This window comes from Macadamia integrifolia, chromosome 4 (assembly GCF_013358625.1).
Source record: "Macadamia integrifolia cultivar HAES 741 chromosome 4, SCU_Mint_v3, whole genome shotgun sequence".
Taxonomy (NCBI): domain Eukaryota; kingdom Viridiplantae; phylum Streptophyta; class Magnoliopsida; order Proteales; family Proteaceae; genus Macadamia; species Macadamia integrifolia.
Window position 1 is genome coordinate 36615079 of NC_056560.1, and position 14000 is coordinate 36629078.

Below are 14000 nucleotides of genomic sequence, written 5' to 3' on the forward strand. Positions count from 1 at the left end.
GTTCAGGTCTTCAGGGCACTGCTGAATAAAATTAATGAGTAAGTTGATAAAAACAAAAAAAAAAAAACATTTCCCTTTCTTCCCACTTTCCATAGAGTACCTAAGACCCCAAGAAAGAAAATTTATTCACAATTGACATTAATTGATGCATTGGAAACAAGATAATAACAGGTCAAATACAATCTATAAAAACAATGGACCTTGGGCATCATCACCATCTTTTCGATAGACCTACATCCCCTGGAATTTATAAGAAAAACAGTGTGTATACAAAAAGGCGATCTGTTGGACCATAACAGATTGAAAAACCAACGCAAGAAAAGCGTCAAAACCATCTATTTTTTCTCCAAATATAGAAGAGATGAATCCTGTTACAGTCAAGGAATTTTGACACTGCTCCTAATGCAATAACGTTATTAATGTGAAGTCCATTTTACGGACTTCAATATTACTGCTGCACTCGACCGGCAATTAAAACCAAACAGAATTCTTCTGTATGTTTCCTCAACAAGCTTCCCAGCAGTCACAAACCCCAAACTGGCAAGGAATTGGACAAGGCATAAAATTCAACATATTTCTTCAGCCAATATGATGTCAAAAATGGACTTCACTGCAAAGGAGGACAGCATACAATCAGTAAAGAGACTTGGAAGGAAACTGAATATCACTAGAAGGGGAAATAAAGAAGACAAAATGACAGGAGAGTTGCCATTCTTAGCTTACATTATCTTCTGAAAAAAATTTCCAGGAGTAAGCATCAGTTAGACGTACAATTTAAGTTGTCTTACTAATTCCCCCCCAACAAAAGTGAATATGATCCTAACATCCTTCTACCTCATTACCTCTTTACTAAAAAGAGAACGAATAGATTGGATGCGAACATTTGATTGGGTTAACACTACAGTGAAAAGGCTTCCTAGGTGGCTTCTGTTAATTTATCTCTTGTTTTTATTGCAAGTGTTACCTCTTACCTTCGTCTTTGGGAATATTAGGTTGATCAACCAACAGTTGATGGAGCGCCCCTAGATCACTCGCACTTCAATATCAAATTCATGGTCAGTGTATGTGAAGCATTCAGAACATGCAAGAATACTTAGCAACCAAAACAACTCAGGAAAGCATTTAGACCATGCAAGAATAGTAGCAGGAACAAATAAATAAATGAAAGCAAAGTATACAACTATCTGACCATAACAAGTCATATTTCTGGTCAAAGGACCACAAGGCTCACCTCTAAAGCAATCTAAGAAGATTCAAAAGAACAGGCTTCATGCAGCTCATAAGAAACATGAAGCCATCACTATCTGTTCGCTCCAGAAAGCATGGTGATCTGCTAAGTTATATGAATAATCAATTTTCAGACTTGGAGCTTTGCCAACATGAACCACCAAACGAAGGTTTATCCACCCTGATTGATGAATCCAACACTCAAAACACACGCACTAGTTCAGCTATACTGAGAGATCTTGATGCATCCGTATAGCATCTATCAGATACAAGTCCCACATTGTTCATCTATTTATTTACAGTCTCACATCTTGAAGCTCGAGATCATATGAGACAAGACTGATTTCACCTCAAAGGAACTGTTTCCTATATGAACCATTACAAGAAGCCTCACTGTACAGCTCCAGTATCTACCTAATGATTAATATGGGGGATATAAATCTGAAATTTTAATAAGCTTTGAGAATCCATTAGAAAGTTGAAACTTCTGGAATTTGATTGAAATGGATGGCTGAAAATACAAGAGAAAATGTGCCAATACATAGGAAGATTTATGATTCTGAAATTAAGTACGTACCCATTCTAGAATGTATATCTAGTTTGGAATTGCCACATCGCCATTCCATGTGGCACAACTTGGTCTTACATAAAGTAACAACTTCATCGAAGGGCCATGAAAAGAACCTTACTACTGTAGATATGAAACATGCTCATCTTTTATATTAAAAGATACTTTAGAGAGAGCTTTTTTACTCCGAACATTAAGCCCCCGAAAGTATAAGGTAAAAACACAACTTACTAAATACCTGAGTTTCAGAGTGAGTGCTGAAACTGTTGATAATTTGAGCTGATACCTGAAAATTTAAATTTGGTCAGCCATTGTTTAGCAAAATTATATTGTTCTTTTAACCTCAGAATAACCCAATAAAATGGTTAAAGCTATGATTGGTGGATCAGCGGAAATCTTCAGATTAGAGCAGGAAAAATTTTCCACAAGCTTGGCCTAGCAAAAGATACTGCCCAAGATAGAGTGATGGTGTTACATGATTTATACTGTGAACCACAAGAAAAAAAGGAGTGTGGGGGGGGGGGGGGGGGAGGAGGGGGGAAGAGTGAAGGATTTCTCGGAGAAAACCGAACATCAGAGAGAGATAGGCATCCCTTTATAGGAGAAAACTGATGACTATATATTAGGATTTCCATTTCAGCAAATTGTTCAACTGTTTTAATACATCTTTGCTTTATGATAATTACTTTTAAGTAGGCACCATCATAGAGCCCGATAAAGGCAATAGATGTTATGAACCTGGCTAGGCTGGGTTAAGGTAGGAATCATTTTCTCTACACCAGAGGATACCTTGATTTAAAGAGATTGATATAAAAATTTATAATGTTTCCTGAATTTTCTCACGAAAAAGAATGCATGGAGAATAAGGGAAGACATTAAATTGAAGTTTTGAGAATTCTCTTACTCTGAGTGGTGCATCTCATGTATAAGTCTAAGCCCCTCCAAACAATCTGCTAGACTTGGCCGTATCCCAATTCGCAATTGCATTTGATTTGTGCCAGGTGACATCGAACCCCCTTTCACCAGTTGTCTTCCATCCCGAAGAATCTTTTCAAGAGACACAATGATACCATGAAACTCTTCACTGATTTCACATTTTCCAAATAACAGAAGATCAGCAGCCCAAACCTTAGAAAATATAAAAGTTCACCAAAAAGAATATATGAGATCCCTAGTATTTAAGATAAAATTTATGATTTGTTCAGTAAATTAAAAATGAAAATTACATAATGTTGCTATTCTTCTCCATATCGATTGAAGGTATACAATCATAATTGGGACTGGTATCAGGCCAAACAAGCTCTCTGCAACACTCCCACACCACCCCCCCCCCCCCCCGCTCTCTTTCTTTTTAATGAGAATTAAGCGAAGCAACTGCGCTTTGATCTGTCCAAAGTGTCTCCTTTGCTATACAATTGCATTTTAGATAGAATTCCAAAAGAAAACAATTTCTGAATTTGAAAAAACTTGGCAGCTCCTGACAGGAATTCTAAGACGGTAGGAAATGAAAATCATAACAAGAATAACACATGAAGTAGATAAAAACAGTAAATTCCATAATCAAATGTGGAAGAGGCTCACAGTGTTTTCTTCATAGAAACCAAAATGGTTTGCAGAGATTCCATCTGCTTCCCCAAAATTGCCTCCTTTATGCCATTGACACATGTCAACTGGCCATAATTTTTGGGCTCTTGCAGTACCTGAACATGGAAAATAGTCAACAAGAAGGAAGAGAATGTTGTACCTAAGAATCCCATAGGGCCAAATTCTCAAGCAACTAAAGAGAAATACCCATCTCCACTATGAAGTACCTGTAATCTCTCGATGATAGCAGAGGCGTTTCTGAACTGAGAAAGGAATCGGGATTGAAGCTCATCCCATCGATTCATTTCTTCCCTAATTTTCCTAAACTTCTGCTGGTACTTCTTCACCACTGTCTCCATGCCTTTAAGAATCAAAATAACCAAATAAAAATCAAATTTAACACATAATTTTCAAGAAGAAGATACTGGTGAAACTAGAGAAATCAACAACAGATAGAAGAGGGTCAAGTATGTTAAGCCCAATCCACCAGAGAACAGGATGAACAGCTAGCTAGCTAATCCAAGCAACTCCTTATCCATTTTTTTTTTTAATTAATTTTCTTCTTTTGTTTTACAAGAAAAATCCCAAGTTAGTATCGTTTCACCTCAATTGCATTTACAAGCTTTTCCAAAAAATTTTGGTTCAGTCTCTGCGTTTCCTTTGGCTGCTTTCCACTCCTCCGCTTTTGAAGTTTGAAGCTTCGATGTCAAAACTCAAAACTCGAAAGCAGGGTTTTTAAAACAGGAATTGGTTCGAAATCGTCCATTCGATCTGAACCCACCGATTCAGGGGAATCTTGGCGGGAATATTCTGATTCAAAACAGTGGAAATTAGGAATGGTCCCGATTAAATCCAAAGAGAATCGGCCAATTCCTGATTCGATTCACTGATTTTTGAAACCCTGCTCAAAAGTCGACTACTTATACCCAACCAGATTCAACAAAAAGATCTCAAGGATGAACTAAACACAAACAGAAAACAACATAAAAAGGGATTGAAGAAACAGAAAAATAACACCAACTTGTGTCTGTAACCAAGCAACACTACCTCTCCTTGATTTCAACCTTCAAGAATCTAAGTTGCGTGATTGGTAATCACCTCATATCTATCGATTCTAGGATCGGTCTTTTCCAAACCAACGCGGGTCGAAAATCAACACGTTACTGTTGAGCTCGTCGAGAAGCAGAAAGAGAGAAGAGCAGGGTTCTCTGCAAGAGCAGGGTTTTCTGCAAAACATAAAAATAAAAATAAAAATAAAAATTGCAGGAACCGAAGATGAGAAGAAGATGGAAGAGGTAGAAGAAGAAGTAGAAAGAGAGAATAAAAGGGAGGAGAAATCATACCTGTGTCCAGTATTAGGGCGGAGCGTGGAAGAATTCTCTTCTCTCTCTGCGCAAGAACAGGGTTTTTCTGCCAAAAAAAATAAAGGAGCCGAAGATGAGAAGAGATGGAAGAGAGTAGAAGGAAGAGAAGTAGAAAAGGGCGAAGAAAAGGAAGAAGCATACCTGTGTGTTCAGAACAGGGAACACCAGAATTGGTGCCCAGATGAAGAGAGAGGAGTGGATGCTACTCAGATCGGTTTAAGTCCGATTAAACCGGATCGAATCGATGGATGACCCAACCCAACCAAACCACCCGTCGTGAAACCCTAAAACAGATTTAACCCTTCCCTTCTCTTCTTCTTTCTGTGCCTGCACAGCTGTGCAACATCAATCGTGAAATACTGAAATGTATTGTACGAGTGGCCTGAAATGTATTGTACGGTGGCCACTCCTATATACCCATCTCCACTTACTGTATCACCTACCCAAGGCTTAAGGCCAAACATGGACTCACCTATACAAACCAACCATATCCAAGCCCAGCAGCTAATTCTTGAAATGAACCAATCCATCTCCAGCCCAACTTTCTCAGACCAAGTGAAAGCTGGACCCCAACCAAGTTCTATTCCTAAACCTATTAGACAACGGAACAATATTGAGCCGGCTTTAAGGAGGATTAACATAAAGAGGCAGAGGAATACAAGCACATTTGGGACTGAAAAGCCAAGTAGAGGATAATCAGGGTGAGAAGGATTTTTTACTGACGGACACTGTGGCGGTTGGGGGGAAGCAGCCCCACGGGGAATCATGAAGTTACGTAGTTGGAACTGTAGGGGTTTGGGGAGGCCCCCTACAGTTCGAGCACTAATGAATCTCTCCAAAAAGGATAAACCAGATATAATTTTCTTAATGGAAACCAGGAGCTCTAATGACAAATTGTATTCTATTCAAAAGAGATTGAAGATGAAAGGGTGTTTCTCTGTTCCTCTTTAGGTTCAGCAGGTGGACTTTTAGTTCTATGGAATGATCATGTTTCGGTGAATGTTATAACTGGAAATTCCAGAATTATTGTTTGTTTAGTCAGTTCAACCAACCACCTTGATTTTTATCTTACTCTAGTCTATGGGGACCCTGTGAGATCCCTCCGTCAAAAGGTTTGGGATGCATTAATTGATATTAGCCACACTCGTCAAGGAAATTGGATGTGTTGTAGTGATTTTAACTCCTTCCTTTCATGGAGGGAGAATGACGGTGGCAACTGCAAAGGAGGGCGAGATGTCTATCAATTTTGTACCATGACTGAAGCATGTGGTTTCATGGACCTGGGAGCTCATGGCCTAGTATATACGTGGACTAATAAATAGTTGGGATCGGCAAATATTCGAATTCGCCTTGATAGAGCACTAGCAAATGCTAACTGGCGTATGTCCTTTGCAGAGGCTGTGGTTTTGGTTAAGGCAACAATCGGCTCAGACCATATTCCAATTCTTATTGACACTAATGGTCGACCAAGTAAAGGACCCCATCTGTTCCGTTTCGAATCGATGTGGCTCCAACACCCAGGTTGTAAGGAAGTGATTATAAAGGCATGGGATAGTCCTCAGCAAGGTCCACGTGCTACTTTTCTTCACAAGAAATTGAGTCATTGCCAAGGCCTTTTCTGTGATTGGAATAACAAATGCTTTGGACACATTCAAAGTAAGATCAGGAAACTAAAGTTGACTCTGGCTAAACTCCAATCATCTCCAATAATGGCTGCAACCCAAGAAAAAGAAAATCATATTAGTAAAGAGCTGGAGGAGGCCCTTGCCTATGAAGAAAAACTATGAAGGCAAAAATCCAAGGTTGACTGGTTGAAAGGAGGTGACCAAAATTCATCATTTTTTCATGCATGCACTATACAAAGGAGGCAACAGAATCACATTCTTAAGCTGCGACTTCCTTTGGGTGATTGGACTACCAACGAACAAGGCGTCTATGATAAAATTAATGAATTTTATCAAGATCTGTTTAAATCAGAGAGGATCAATGATGCAACCTTGGAATCAGTTCTCCACACCTTAAGACCAGGCGTTTCTAATGAGGAGAATGAAATGCTATGCTCCATTCCGTCCATGGAAGGGGTTCAGCAAGCCTTATTCGCAATGAAACTGCTAAAATCTCCAGGTGCCGATGGCTACCCCCCCCTCTTTTCTTTCAGCATTTTTGGGATTTAACTTGCTCGGATTTGTTTGTATTTGTTGTGGAATTTTTCTCTACAGGGTATTTACCACCACATTGCAATGATACATTAGTATGCCTAATCCCAAAGAACCAGTGCCCTGAAGTTGCAGAAGACTATCGTTCGATCAGCCTTTGTGGGGTTGCAATTAAAGTTATCTCAAAGATCATAGCTGTCCGTCTTCAATGAGTTCTTCCCCACTTCATTTCAAAATCACAATCAGCATTTACCCCTAGAAGATCAATCTCAGACAATATTTTCATGGCCCATGAGGCCTTCCATTACATTAAAAGGAAAAAGAAGGGGAAGAAACATCTTCTGGCGCTCAAGCTTGAAATGAGAAGAGCATATGACAGAATAGAGTGGCCTTACCTCTCTCGAATTCTATATAAACTGGGATTTAACTGTAAGTTTATAAATCTGGTCATGACTTCTATCACATCTGTTGACTATACTATCCTTGTGAATGGGCCTGAAAGATGTACTATTCAACCAAGTAGAGTGATTCGACAGGGAGACCCCCTCTCCCCTACTCTCTTTATTCTCTCTGGTCAAGGTTTGAGTGGTGTTCTTCAAGAAGCTGAGGCAGCTAAGCAGATTCATGGCCTAAAAATTCAGAATAGATCCCACCCTCTTACACACCTTTTGTTCGCTGATGACTGTATTTTATTTACGGAGGTGAAGTTGCAGGAGGTTCATAGGTTGAAAGATTGTATGGATTTATTTTGTCAAGCCAGCGGTCAATCTATAAATTTGAAGAAGTCATCCCTTTGCTTTAGCCCTAACACGGCAAATAGATTGAAGAGATGGTTCTCTAGAGTTCTAAAGATTACCTATGGGGATGGACCATCTAAGTATTTGGGGTTACCTACAGACTTCGGCTTATCAAAAAAGGAGCTTTTTCATACTATTGGAGACAAGGTAGCAAAGAAAACTCATGGATGGACTCAGCAATTCCTCAATTATGCAGGAAGAGAAGTCTTACTCAAATCGGTTTTCCTTCCTTTCTCAAACTTTGTTGCTTTACATTTCAAGATACCAAAATCCATACATGATTGAGTTCATAAAGAAGCAACCCATTTTTTCTGGGGGGATAAGGAAGATAAGCAAAAAATTCACTGGTTAGCTTGGGAGAAGCTCTGCCAATCTAAGGACTCTGGTGGTATTGGATTTAGAGACTCTGCTCTACAGAACAATGCCTTACTAAGCAAAGTGGCATGGAGATTACTTATTAATCCTGGTCACCATTGGGCGAGATTTATGAAAGATCTCTATTTCCCTATGATGACCTTCTTAGAGGCTCGAGAGGGGAATAACCTTTCTTGGGCGTGGAGGAGTATATTGGAGGGGAGGAAAGTTCTTAAGGAAGGCTTACTTTGGAAGGTAGGGTATAGTGATCAAATCAGTATTTGGCATAATAAGTGGGTTCCTTCCCTTCCCAGATTTTAGCTACAACACCCTCGTGTAGATGACTGCCCTCTCCATCTAGTCTTTGATATCATAAATCATGTTACAAGAAAATGGGATTTAGAGATGCTAGAGAAATGGTTCAGCCCAACAGATAGAGCTACTATCCTAAAAATTCACCTCCCCCTATTCCCTGACCATGACAAGTTAGTATGGGGAGCCTCTAAGGATAGTCAATTCTCGGTTAAATCATCCTACCACCTCCAATGCAATATCAAGCAGCAAATAAATAATGACCAAGCATCCTCTTCTCATGTGAACAGGTGGGATTCTATTGCCTCTTCCACTTGGAGATCCATATGGAGATGTCAATCTTTACCTAAAATTAAGTCTTTCTTATGGCATGCATGTGCTGGAGCTTTAGCTACTGGAGATAGTCTTTGTGAAAAGACGATCCAAGGTGATGCCCGTTGCCCGCATTGTGGTACACTACCAGAACTATTACCAGTACTGCTCCATTGCCCTTTTGCTAAAACGGTTTGGTTTGGGTGTTCCTTATCCATTAGACTTCCTCAAAGATCAGATTTTTCTATTCCAAAATGGATTGAAGGATGGTGTAGGCCCCAAAACATGGATAAGAAGCAATGGAGGGAAGCAGTGAGTCTTAGTTCTTTCATTGCTTGGACAATCTGGAAAGCTAGAAATGATACTGTCTTTGGCAGGAAAAAATGGGATCCAAGTGAGGTCATATCAGTGGCGTCTCAAGCTTTTCATAAATTTTGTTCTGTTATAGACTCCCCTCAAGCAACATTTCACAGGCAGCTTATCACAACATAGAGAAGACCAAATGGGCTCCTCCTACTACTCTTTCCATAAAGGAAAATTGTGATGCATCCTGGAGCCCAGATCATAGCAAATGTGGGTTGGGTATTGTGATTAGAGACACTAGCACTTCAGTTCTCTTGGCGGTGTCTGAAGTTTAAAGTTTTGGAAGCATCTTGGAAGGGGAAGCCCTTGCAGTTCGCGGCGGACTTTTAGGGGCAATCTCCTTGGGAGTTGAAGCTCTTAGTGGAGTCTGACTCCAAGGAGGTCATCAACTATATACAGAGATTGGTCAACAAAGCTCCTTTAGCCATTCAGCCTATTCTCTCAGATATCATTCACCTCTCTACTTGGTTCAATGATTGTATTTTCTCCTTTATTCTTAGGGATTCCAATCATGCAGCGGATTCCTTAGCTCGGAAGGCACTATCAAATTCGTATAAGATAGTTTGGTCAAATTCCACTCCGTGGTTGATGGAGAGTTATAACTCCCCAACCCCCATGTGCCCCACACGAAATCAATAGATTCCTTTTCACCAAAAAAAAAAAAAAAACGAAAAATTTCTAATGCCGCTACCCTCTTTCTCTCTAACTTTCTTACTTGGTCGTCTACCTTTCTTTTTCCTCTGTTTTTAACTCTTAAGAGCTAAGAATTTGGTCATCCATTTTGCTCCTATCATCGTTTTCCTCCCCATTAGATATAAAAAAAGCCAAAGAACAAGAAAATTAACTAACTAAAGAAGAAGAAGAACCCACAAAAGGGAAAAGAAGAAAAATTGAGAACTTCTCCTGACCGGTACGGAGGATTGGTGCATACTTCCCTTTCCGCCTCAGATGTAATCAAGCAAAGGGTTGCTATTAGGCACCAATTCTGGTGTCGCTAGAGTAGTTGCAGGCGAGAAGGATGACTGGTTGGTAGTCTTGATCCTCATCTCTATCACCTTCTTGTGGGTTTCACGATTTCAAAATGCCAAAGTAGGGTTGGTTGGGGTTTGGTCATCTCTCTTTCGGTTCGATCCGGTTTATCAAGCACAAACCGGTTTGAGTAGCATCCAATTCTCTCTCTTTATATGGGCTGTCCACATCAAGTTTCACACTTTGCAGATAGCATTGCACAAGAATTGCAAGATGGAGAATTCAAAGGATTTAAATCCGAACCGAGATGCCTCTCACAGTGTTGCCTTCTCTTTTTTGCGCAAGGGTGAGAAAAGGAGAAAGGGGCAAAGGATTCACCCTCGTTGTTCACTTTTTTTCTTTTTTAATGAAACTGAAATGACGAAACAAGATTTCACCGTTCCATTATTTTCCATTACTTTTTTCCTTTTTTCTTTAAAAAAAAAGAAGTTAAATTTACCAAACTATTTATTTCGTTTTTTTCATTAATAACTACCAAATGCAGCCTTAAAGTTAGCTTAAATAGTTTTTTTGTTAATAACTACCAAATACAGCCTTAAATTTAGCTTGTGACTAGTTTAGTTGTTTGATACATATGATGTCTGAAACTGTGAGGTGCTTCTGAGGGGGATCGAGCTCCTCTGCTGCATCATTTACTGGTGGAGCCTAGTGGAGGCTGGTTAAGATTTTGCCACGTGGTGTTTGCCACATGTATGGTAGATAATACAAGACCGAAGAAAACGGTCTAATTTTTGGCTTGAAAAATCGACCGGGCGGATCGACCAAAACAGTAAAAAAACCTAAATCTACTCTTCTTCTTCTCCCTCTTTCCCTCTTCTGGTCGCACGAAAGAAAGCACCCTCTCCCTCTGCTGCGTCCTCTCTTTTGCTCGGAGGCTGCCTACGATTCTGGTCGTACGAAAGCAAGCCCTCTCCCTTTGTGTCCTCTCTTCTTCTCGGAGGAAGCAAACCCGCACAAGGTAAGAGATGAGTCTGCAAGTACATAGGGAATGTAATTATTTTGTGTTTTGCATTGGATTTGTTCATGAATGGTCTTTGTAAATCGTTAATGTTTTGGATTTGAAATCGTTTTCTGTTCTTAATTCATCTCTTATCTTAAAGTTTTGTCTCCTGGGATCGAAGCAATTGGGTTGTTAGGGGTGGTGGAAGTAATAAAGAATGCAGGTGATTTGCATTGCTTTAACATCACTTTAAAATTGGGGTCTTTGAATGTGATGAATGACGATGCTTGGCCTGGTTATGGATGGGCAGTGGCTGAGCCCAACCATAATAGTATTAACTATCAAAGGTGGGAAGAAGTTGGGCAGTGGCTGAACCCAATCATCTGTAATGTCTGTGAATTATGAACTCCTTACTCCTCTTTTCCTATTTTTATTAGGGGATGTTGGGGGTTCATAAGATGAGAGAAATGTGTTTCAGTTGGATAATGTAAAGATTAGATTTCCATATTTTCTATTCATTAAGATCTGAGGGAATTAAATCTAAGACCATGGTCAAACCTGATTCTATTCTTACAGAAGTGATGGTCGGCATAATTAAATACTAACAGGAAATGTGGAGTTCTTGGCAACTTCCTTCATGGAAACTCTTTTAAACATTGTTGTATCCCATTAAAACCTCTGATGACCTATAAAGCCTAAATTTTTTTTTGATGGTCGTTTTTACTACCTTCTTAATTATACCACTACTAAAGAAAGTAGAATGGAACTGATGGGGATATACTCGATGGAAAATATTTTTCAACACTGTATAGGCAATTCTGGTTTCAAAATATTTTTCCAATATTACCTGTGAGATTTCATTGGTCTCTGTTTTTGAAGTTTACCTGTGGAATGGTTTGTTTTTCTTCTTCTTCTTCTTCTTCTTCTTCTTTTTTTATGCTTCTTTGCTTGGTAAGGACGATGACATGGTTTGTGTTTCTTTCTTTTTTTATATATTTTTTTTATTTTATCCTTCTCAATCAAACCCTAAAACAAAAGTCTGTCAATTAAACAAATATTTCAGAATCCATTTCTACTTTGGTAAATAGAAACTTCTTAAAATTTTTATTTTGTAAGTGGCTGGGAAGGGGGGTGGTTATTTCACCACGAGTTGGCTAATTCCATAGACAAGCTTGAGGTCTGCAATAGATGGTAGTTTAAGTATTGTTTCAGTTTAGTCATTCTTAGATGTTCTCGAAACTTATGAAATTGTAACTTGTTTCAACTTTCTGAAGAATCAACAAATTGCTTCATTTATCGGAATATGGATGACGTTGAGTTAGGTGAGAATGTTGACAGTAGTCCTCGGGTAGGCATGATATTTAATTCAGAGCAGGATGCTTATGACTTCTATAACAGTTATGGAGGAAGATTGGGTTTTAGTATTAGAAGAGATTTTGCACATAAGAGAAAGAAAGACATGACAGTTATAACTTCACGGAGATTAGTATGTAATAAAGCTGGTTTTCGGAGAATAGATAAGCGAGACATCCATACAAAAAAACCACGAGCTGAGACGAGAACAGAGTGTCCAGCACGGATGGGGATATACCTGATGGAAAATGGAAAATATGAGTGTCGTGATTTTGTGGAAGAACATAATCACCACCTTCATATTCCTGGTACTAGGCATTTTATGCGTTCCCAGAGGAAGATTTCAAAGATACATTCATATGAAATCGATTTAGCAGATGATTCAGGGATCAACCCTAAGGCTGCATTTGAGTTAATGAGTAGGCAAGCTGGCGGGACAGAGAGTCTTGGCTACATAATGCAAGATCAGAAGAACTATCTACGAACTAAAAGACAATATTCCTTATCATATGGTGAAGCAGGGAGTTTGTTGAAATATTTTGAAAATCAGAGTATGAACAATCCTTCATTTACATACTCATTACAGTTGGATAGTGATGAACAAATCACTAATATTTTTTGGGCTGATCCTAAAATGAGAATTGACTATGCACAGTTTGGTGATGTTGTTAGTTTCGATACCACATTTTGTACTAACAAAGAGTATAGGCCATTTGGGATATTTGCCGGTTTTAATCATCATAGAGGGGTTATTATATTTGGGGCTGCACTTTTGTATGATGAAACAGCTGAATCTTTTAATTGGTTATTTGAGACATTCGCAGAAGCAAATGGGCATAAAAAACCTATAACCATCTTCACAGATCAAGATACTGCTATGGCAAAAGCATTATATGAAGTGTGGCCTGGGACATGGCATGGGTTGTGTACTTGGCACATAATGCAAAATGGCATTGAACATCTAGGTCATATAATGAAAGATGGCTCTTGTTTTCTCAAATATTTGAAAAAGTGTATATTTGAGTATGAGGAAGAATTACTGTCACACCCCGTTCGCACTGAACCGGAGCGGTGACCGAGTTAACACCGGTTAACCCAAACCTGCCAGGATCATCAGACACTGTATTCCACCACAGCATACACACACTAACATCAACTCATCAAATCAGCGGAAGACTAAGTTTTACCTGTAATAATTCCCATATACCTGATACCCAAATGGCGATACCATAATTATATACATTTGGGCCCGAAGGCATGATATATATACACAAAAAGAATAAAGTTTGAATATCAATTATATACAGGAAATTATCAACAACATCAGAGTACGCAGCCCGGCATCGGTATCAAGGCTGGAGCTCAGCTCGGCCTCAGAACCGCTGCCCCGCAACACAGCTCTCACACGTGCAGTCTACGCCGTGCTCAAACTCCTCAGGGGTCCACCAGTCCTCCTCAGGGAACTCGACGGTGGGACCCACCCCCTGCTCCTCAGATGCATGACCTGCAAAATCATCTAAAAAAAGGGGTGTACACGTGGAATGAGCTCACTAGCTCAGTAAGTAGAGAGGTGGACCACACACAACAGTCCACACATCACAACACATCATATGCACTACATGCCATGCAACTCATTTTAAA

The 14000-nt window shown here is 39.4% G+C and overlaps 2 protein-coding genes across 9 annotated transcripts; one reads left to right on the top strand and one right to left on the bottom strand.

Moving 5' to 3' along the window:
- Positions 1-121: 121 nt before the first annotated feature.
- Positions 122-5033, bottom strand: LOC122076828 (uncharacterized protein At5g43822). 8 transcript variants are annotated; one of them, XM_042642408.1, is made up of 9 exons: positions 4885-5033; positions 4723-4789; positions 4427-4587; positions 3607-3740; positions 3377-3495; positions 2700-2879; positions 2034-2081; positions 972-1036; positions 122-610 (listed from the first exon to the last, which is right to left on the bottom strand). In XM_042642408.1, the coding sequence occupies exons 4-9, from the start codon at positions 3736-3738 to the stop codon at positions 567-569; spliced, it is 588 nt and encodes a 195-aa protein (XP_042498342.1). In that variant the 5' UTR covers positions 3739-3740; positions 4427-4587; positions 4723-4789; positions 4885-5033; the 3' UTR covers positions 122-566. The 8 variants fall into 8 exon arrangements, with proteins under 8 accessions (XP_042498342.1, XP_042498341.1, XP_042498343.1 ...); XM_042642407.1 differs by having other exon boundaries at positions 4427-4605; XM_042642409.1 differs by lacking the exon at positions 4885-5033 and having other exon boundaries at positions 4478-4587; positions 4723-4874.
- A 7276-nt stretch (positions 5034-12309) lies between these two features.
- On the top strand, positions 12310-13382 carry LOC122076430 (protein FAR1-RELATED SEQUENCE 5-like). The gene is made up of 2 exons (XM_042641727.1): positions 12310-13285; positions 13372-13382. The coding sequence occupies exons 1-2, from the start codon at positions 12310-12312 to the stop codon at positions 13380-13382; spliced, it is 987 nt and encodes a 328-aa protein (XP_042497661.1).
- The last annotated feature ends 618 nt before the right edge of the window (positions 13383-14000 follow it).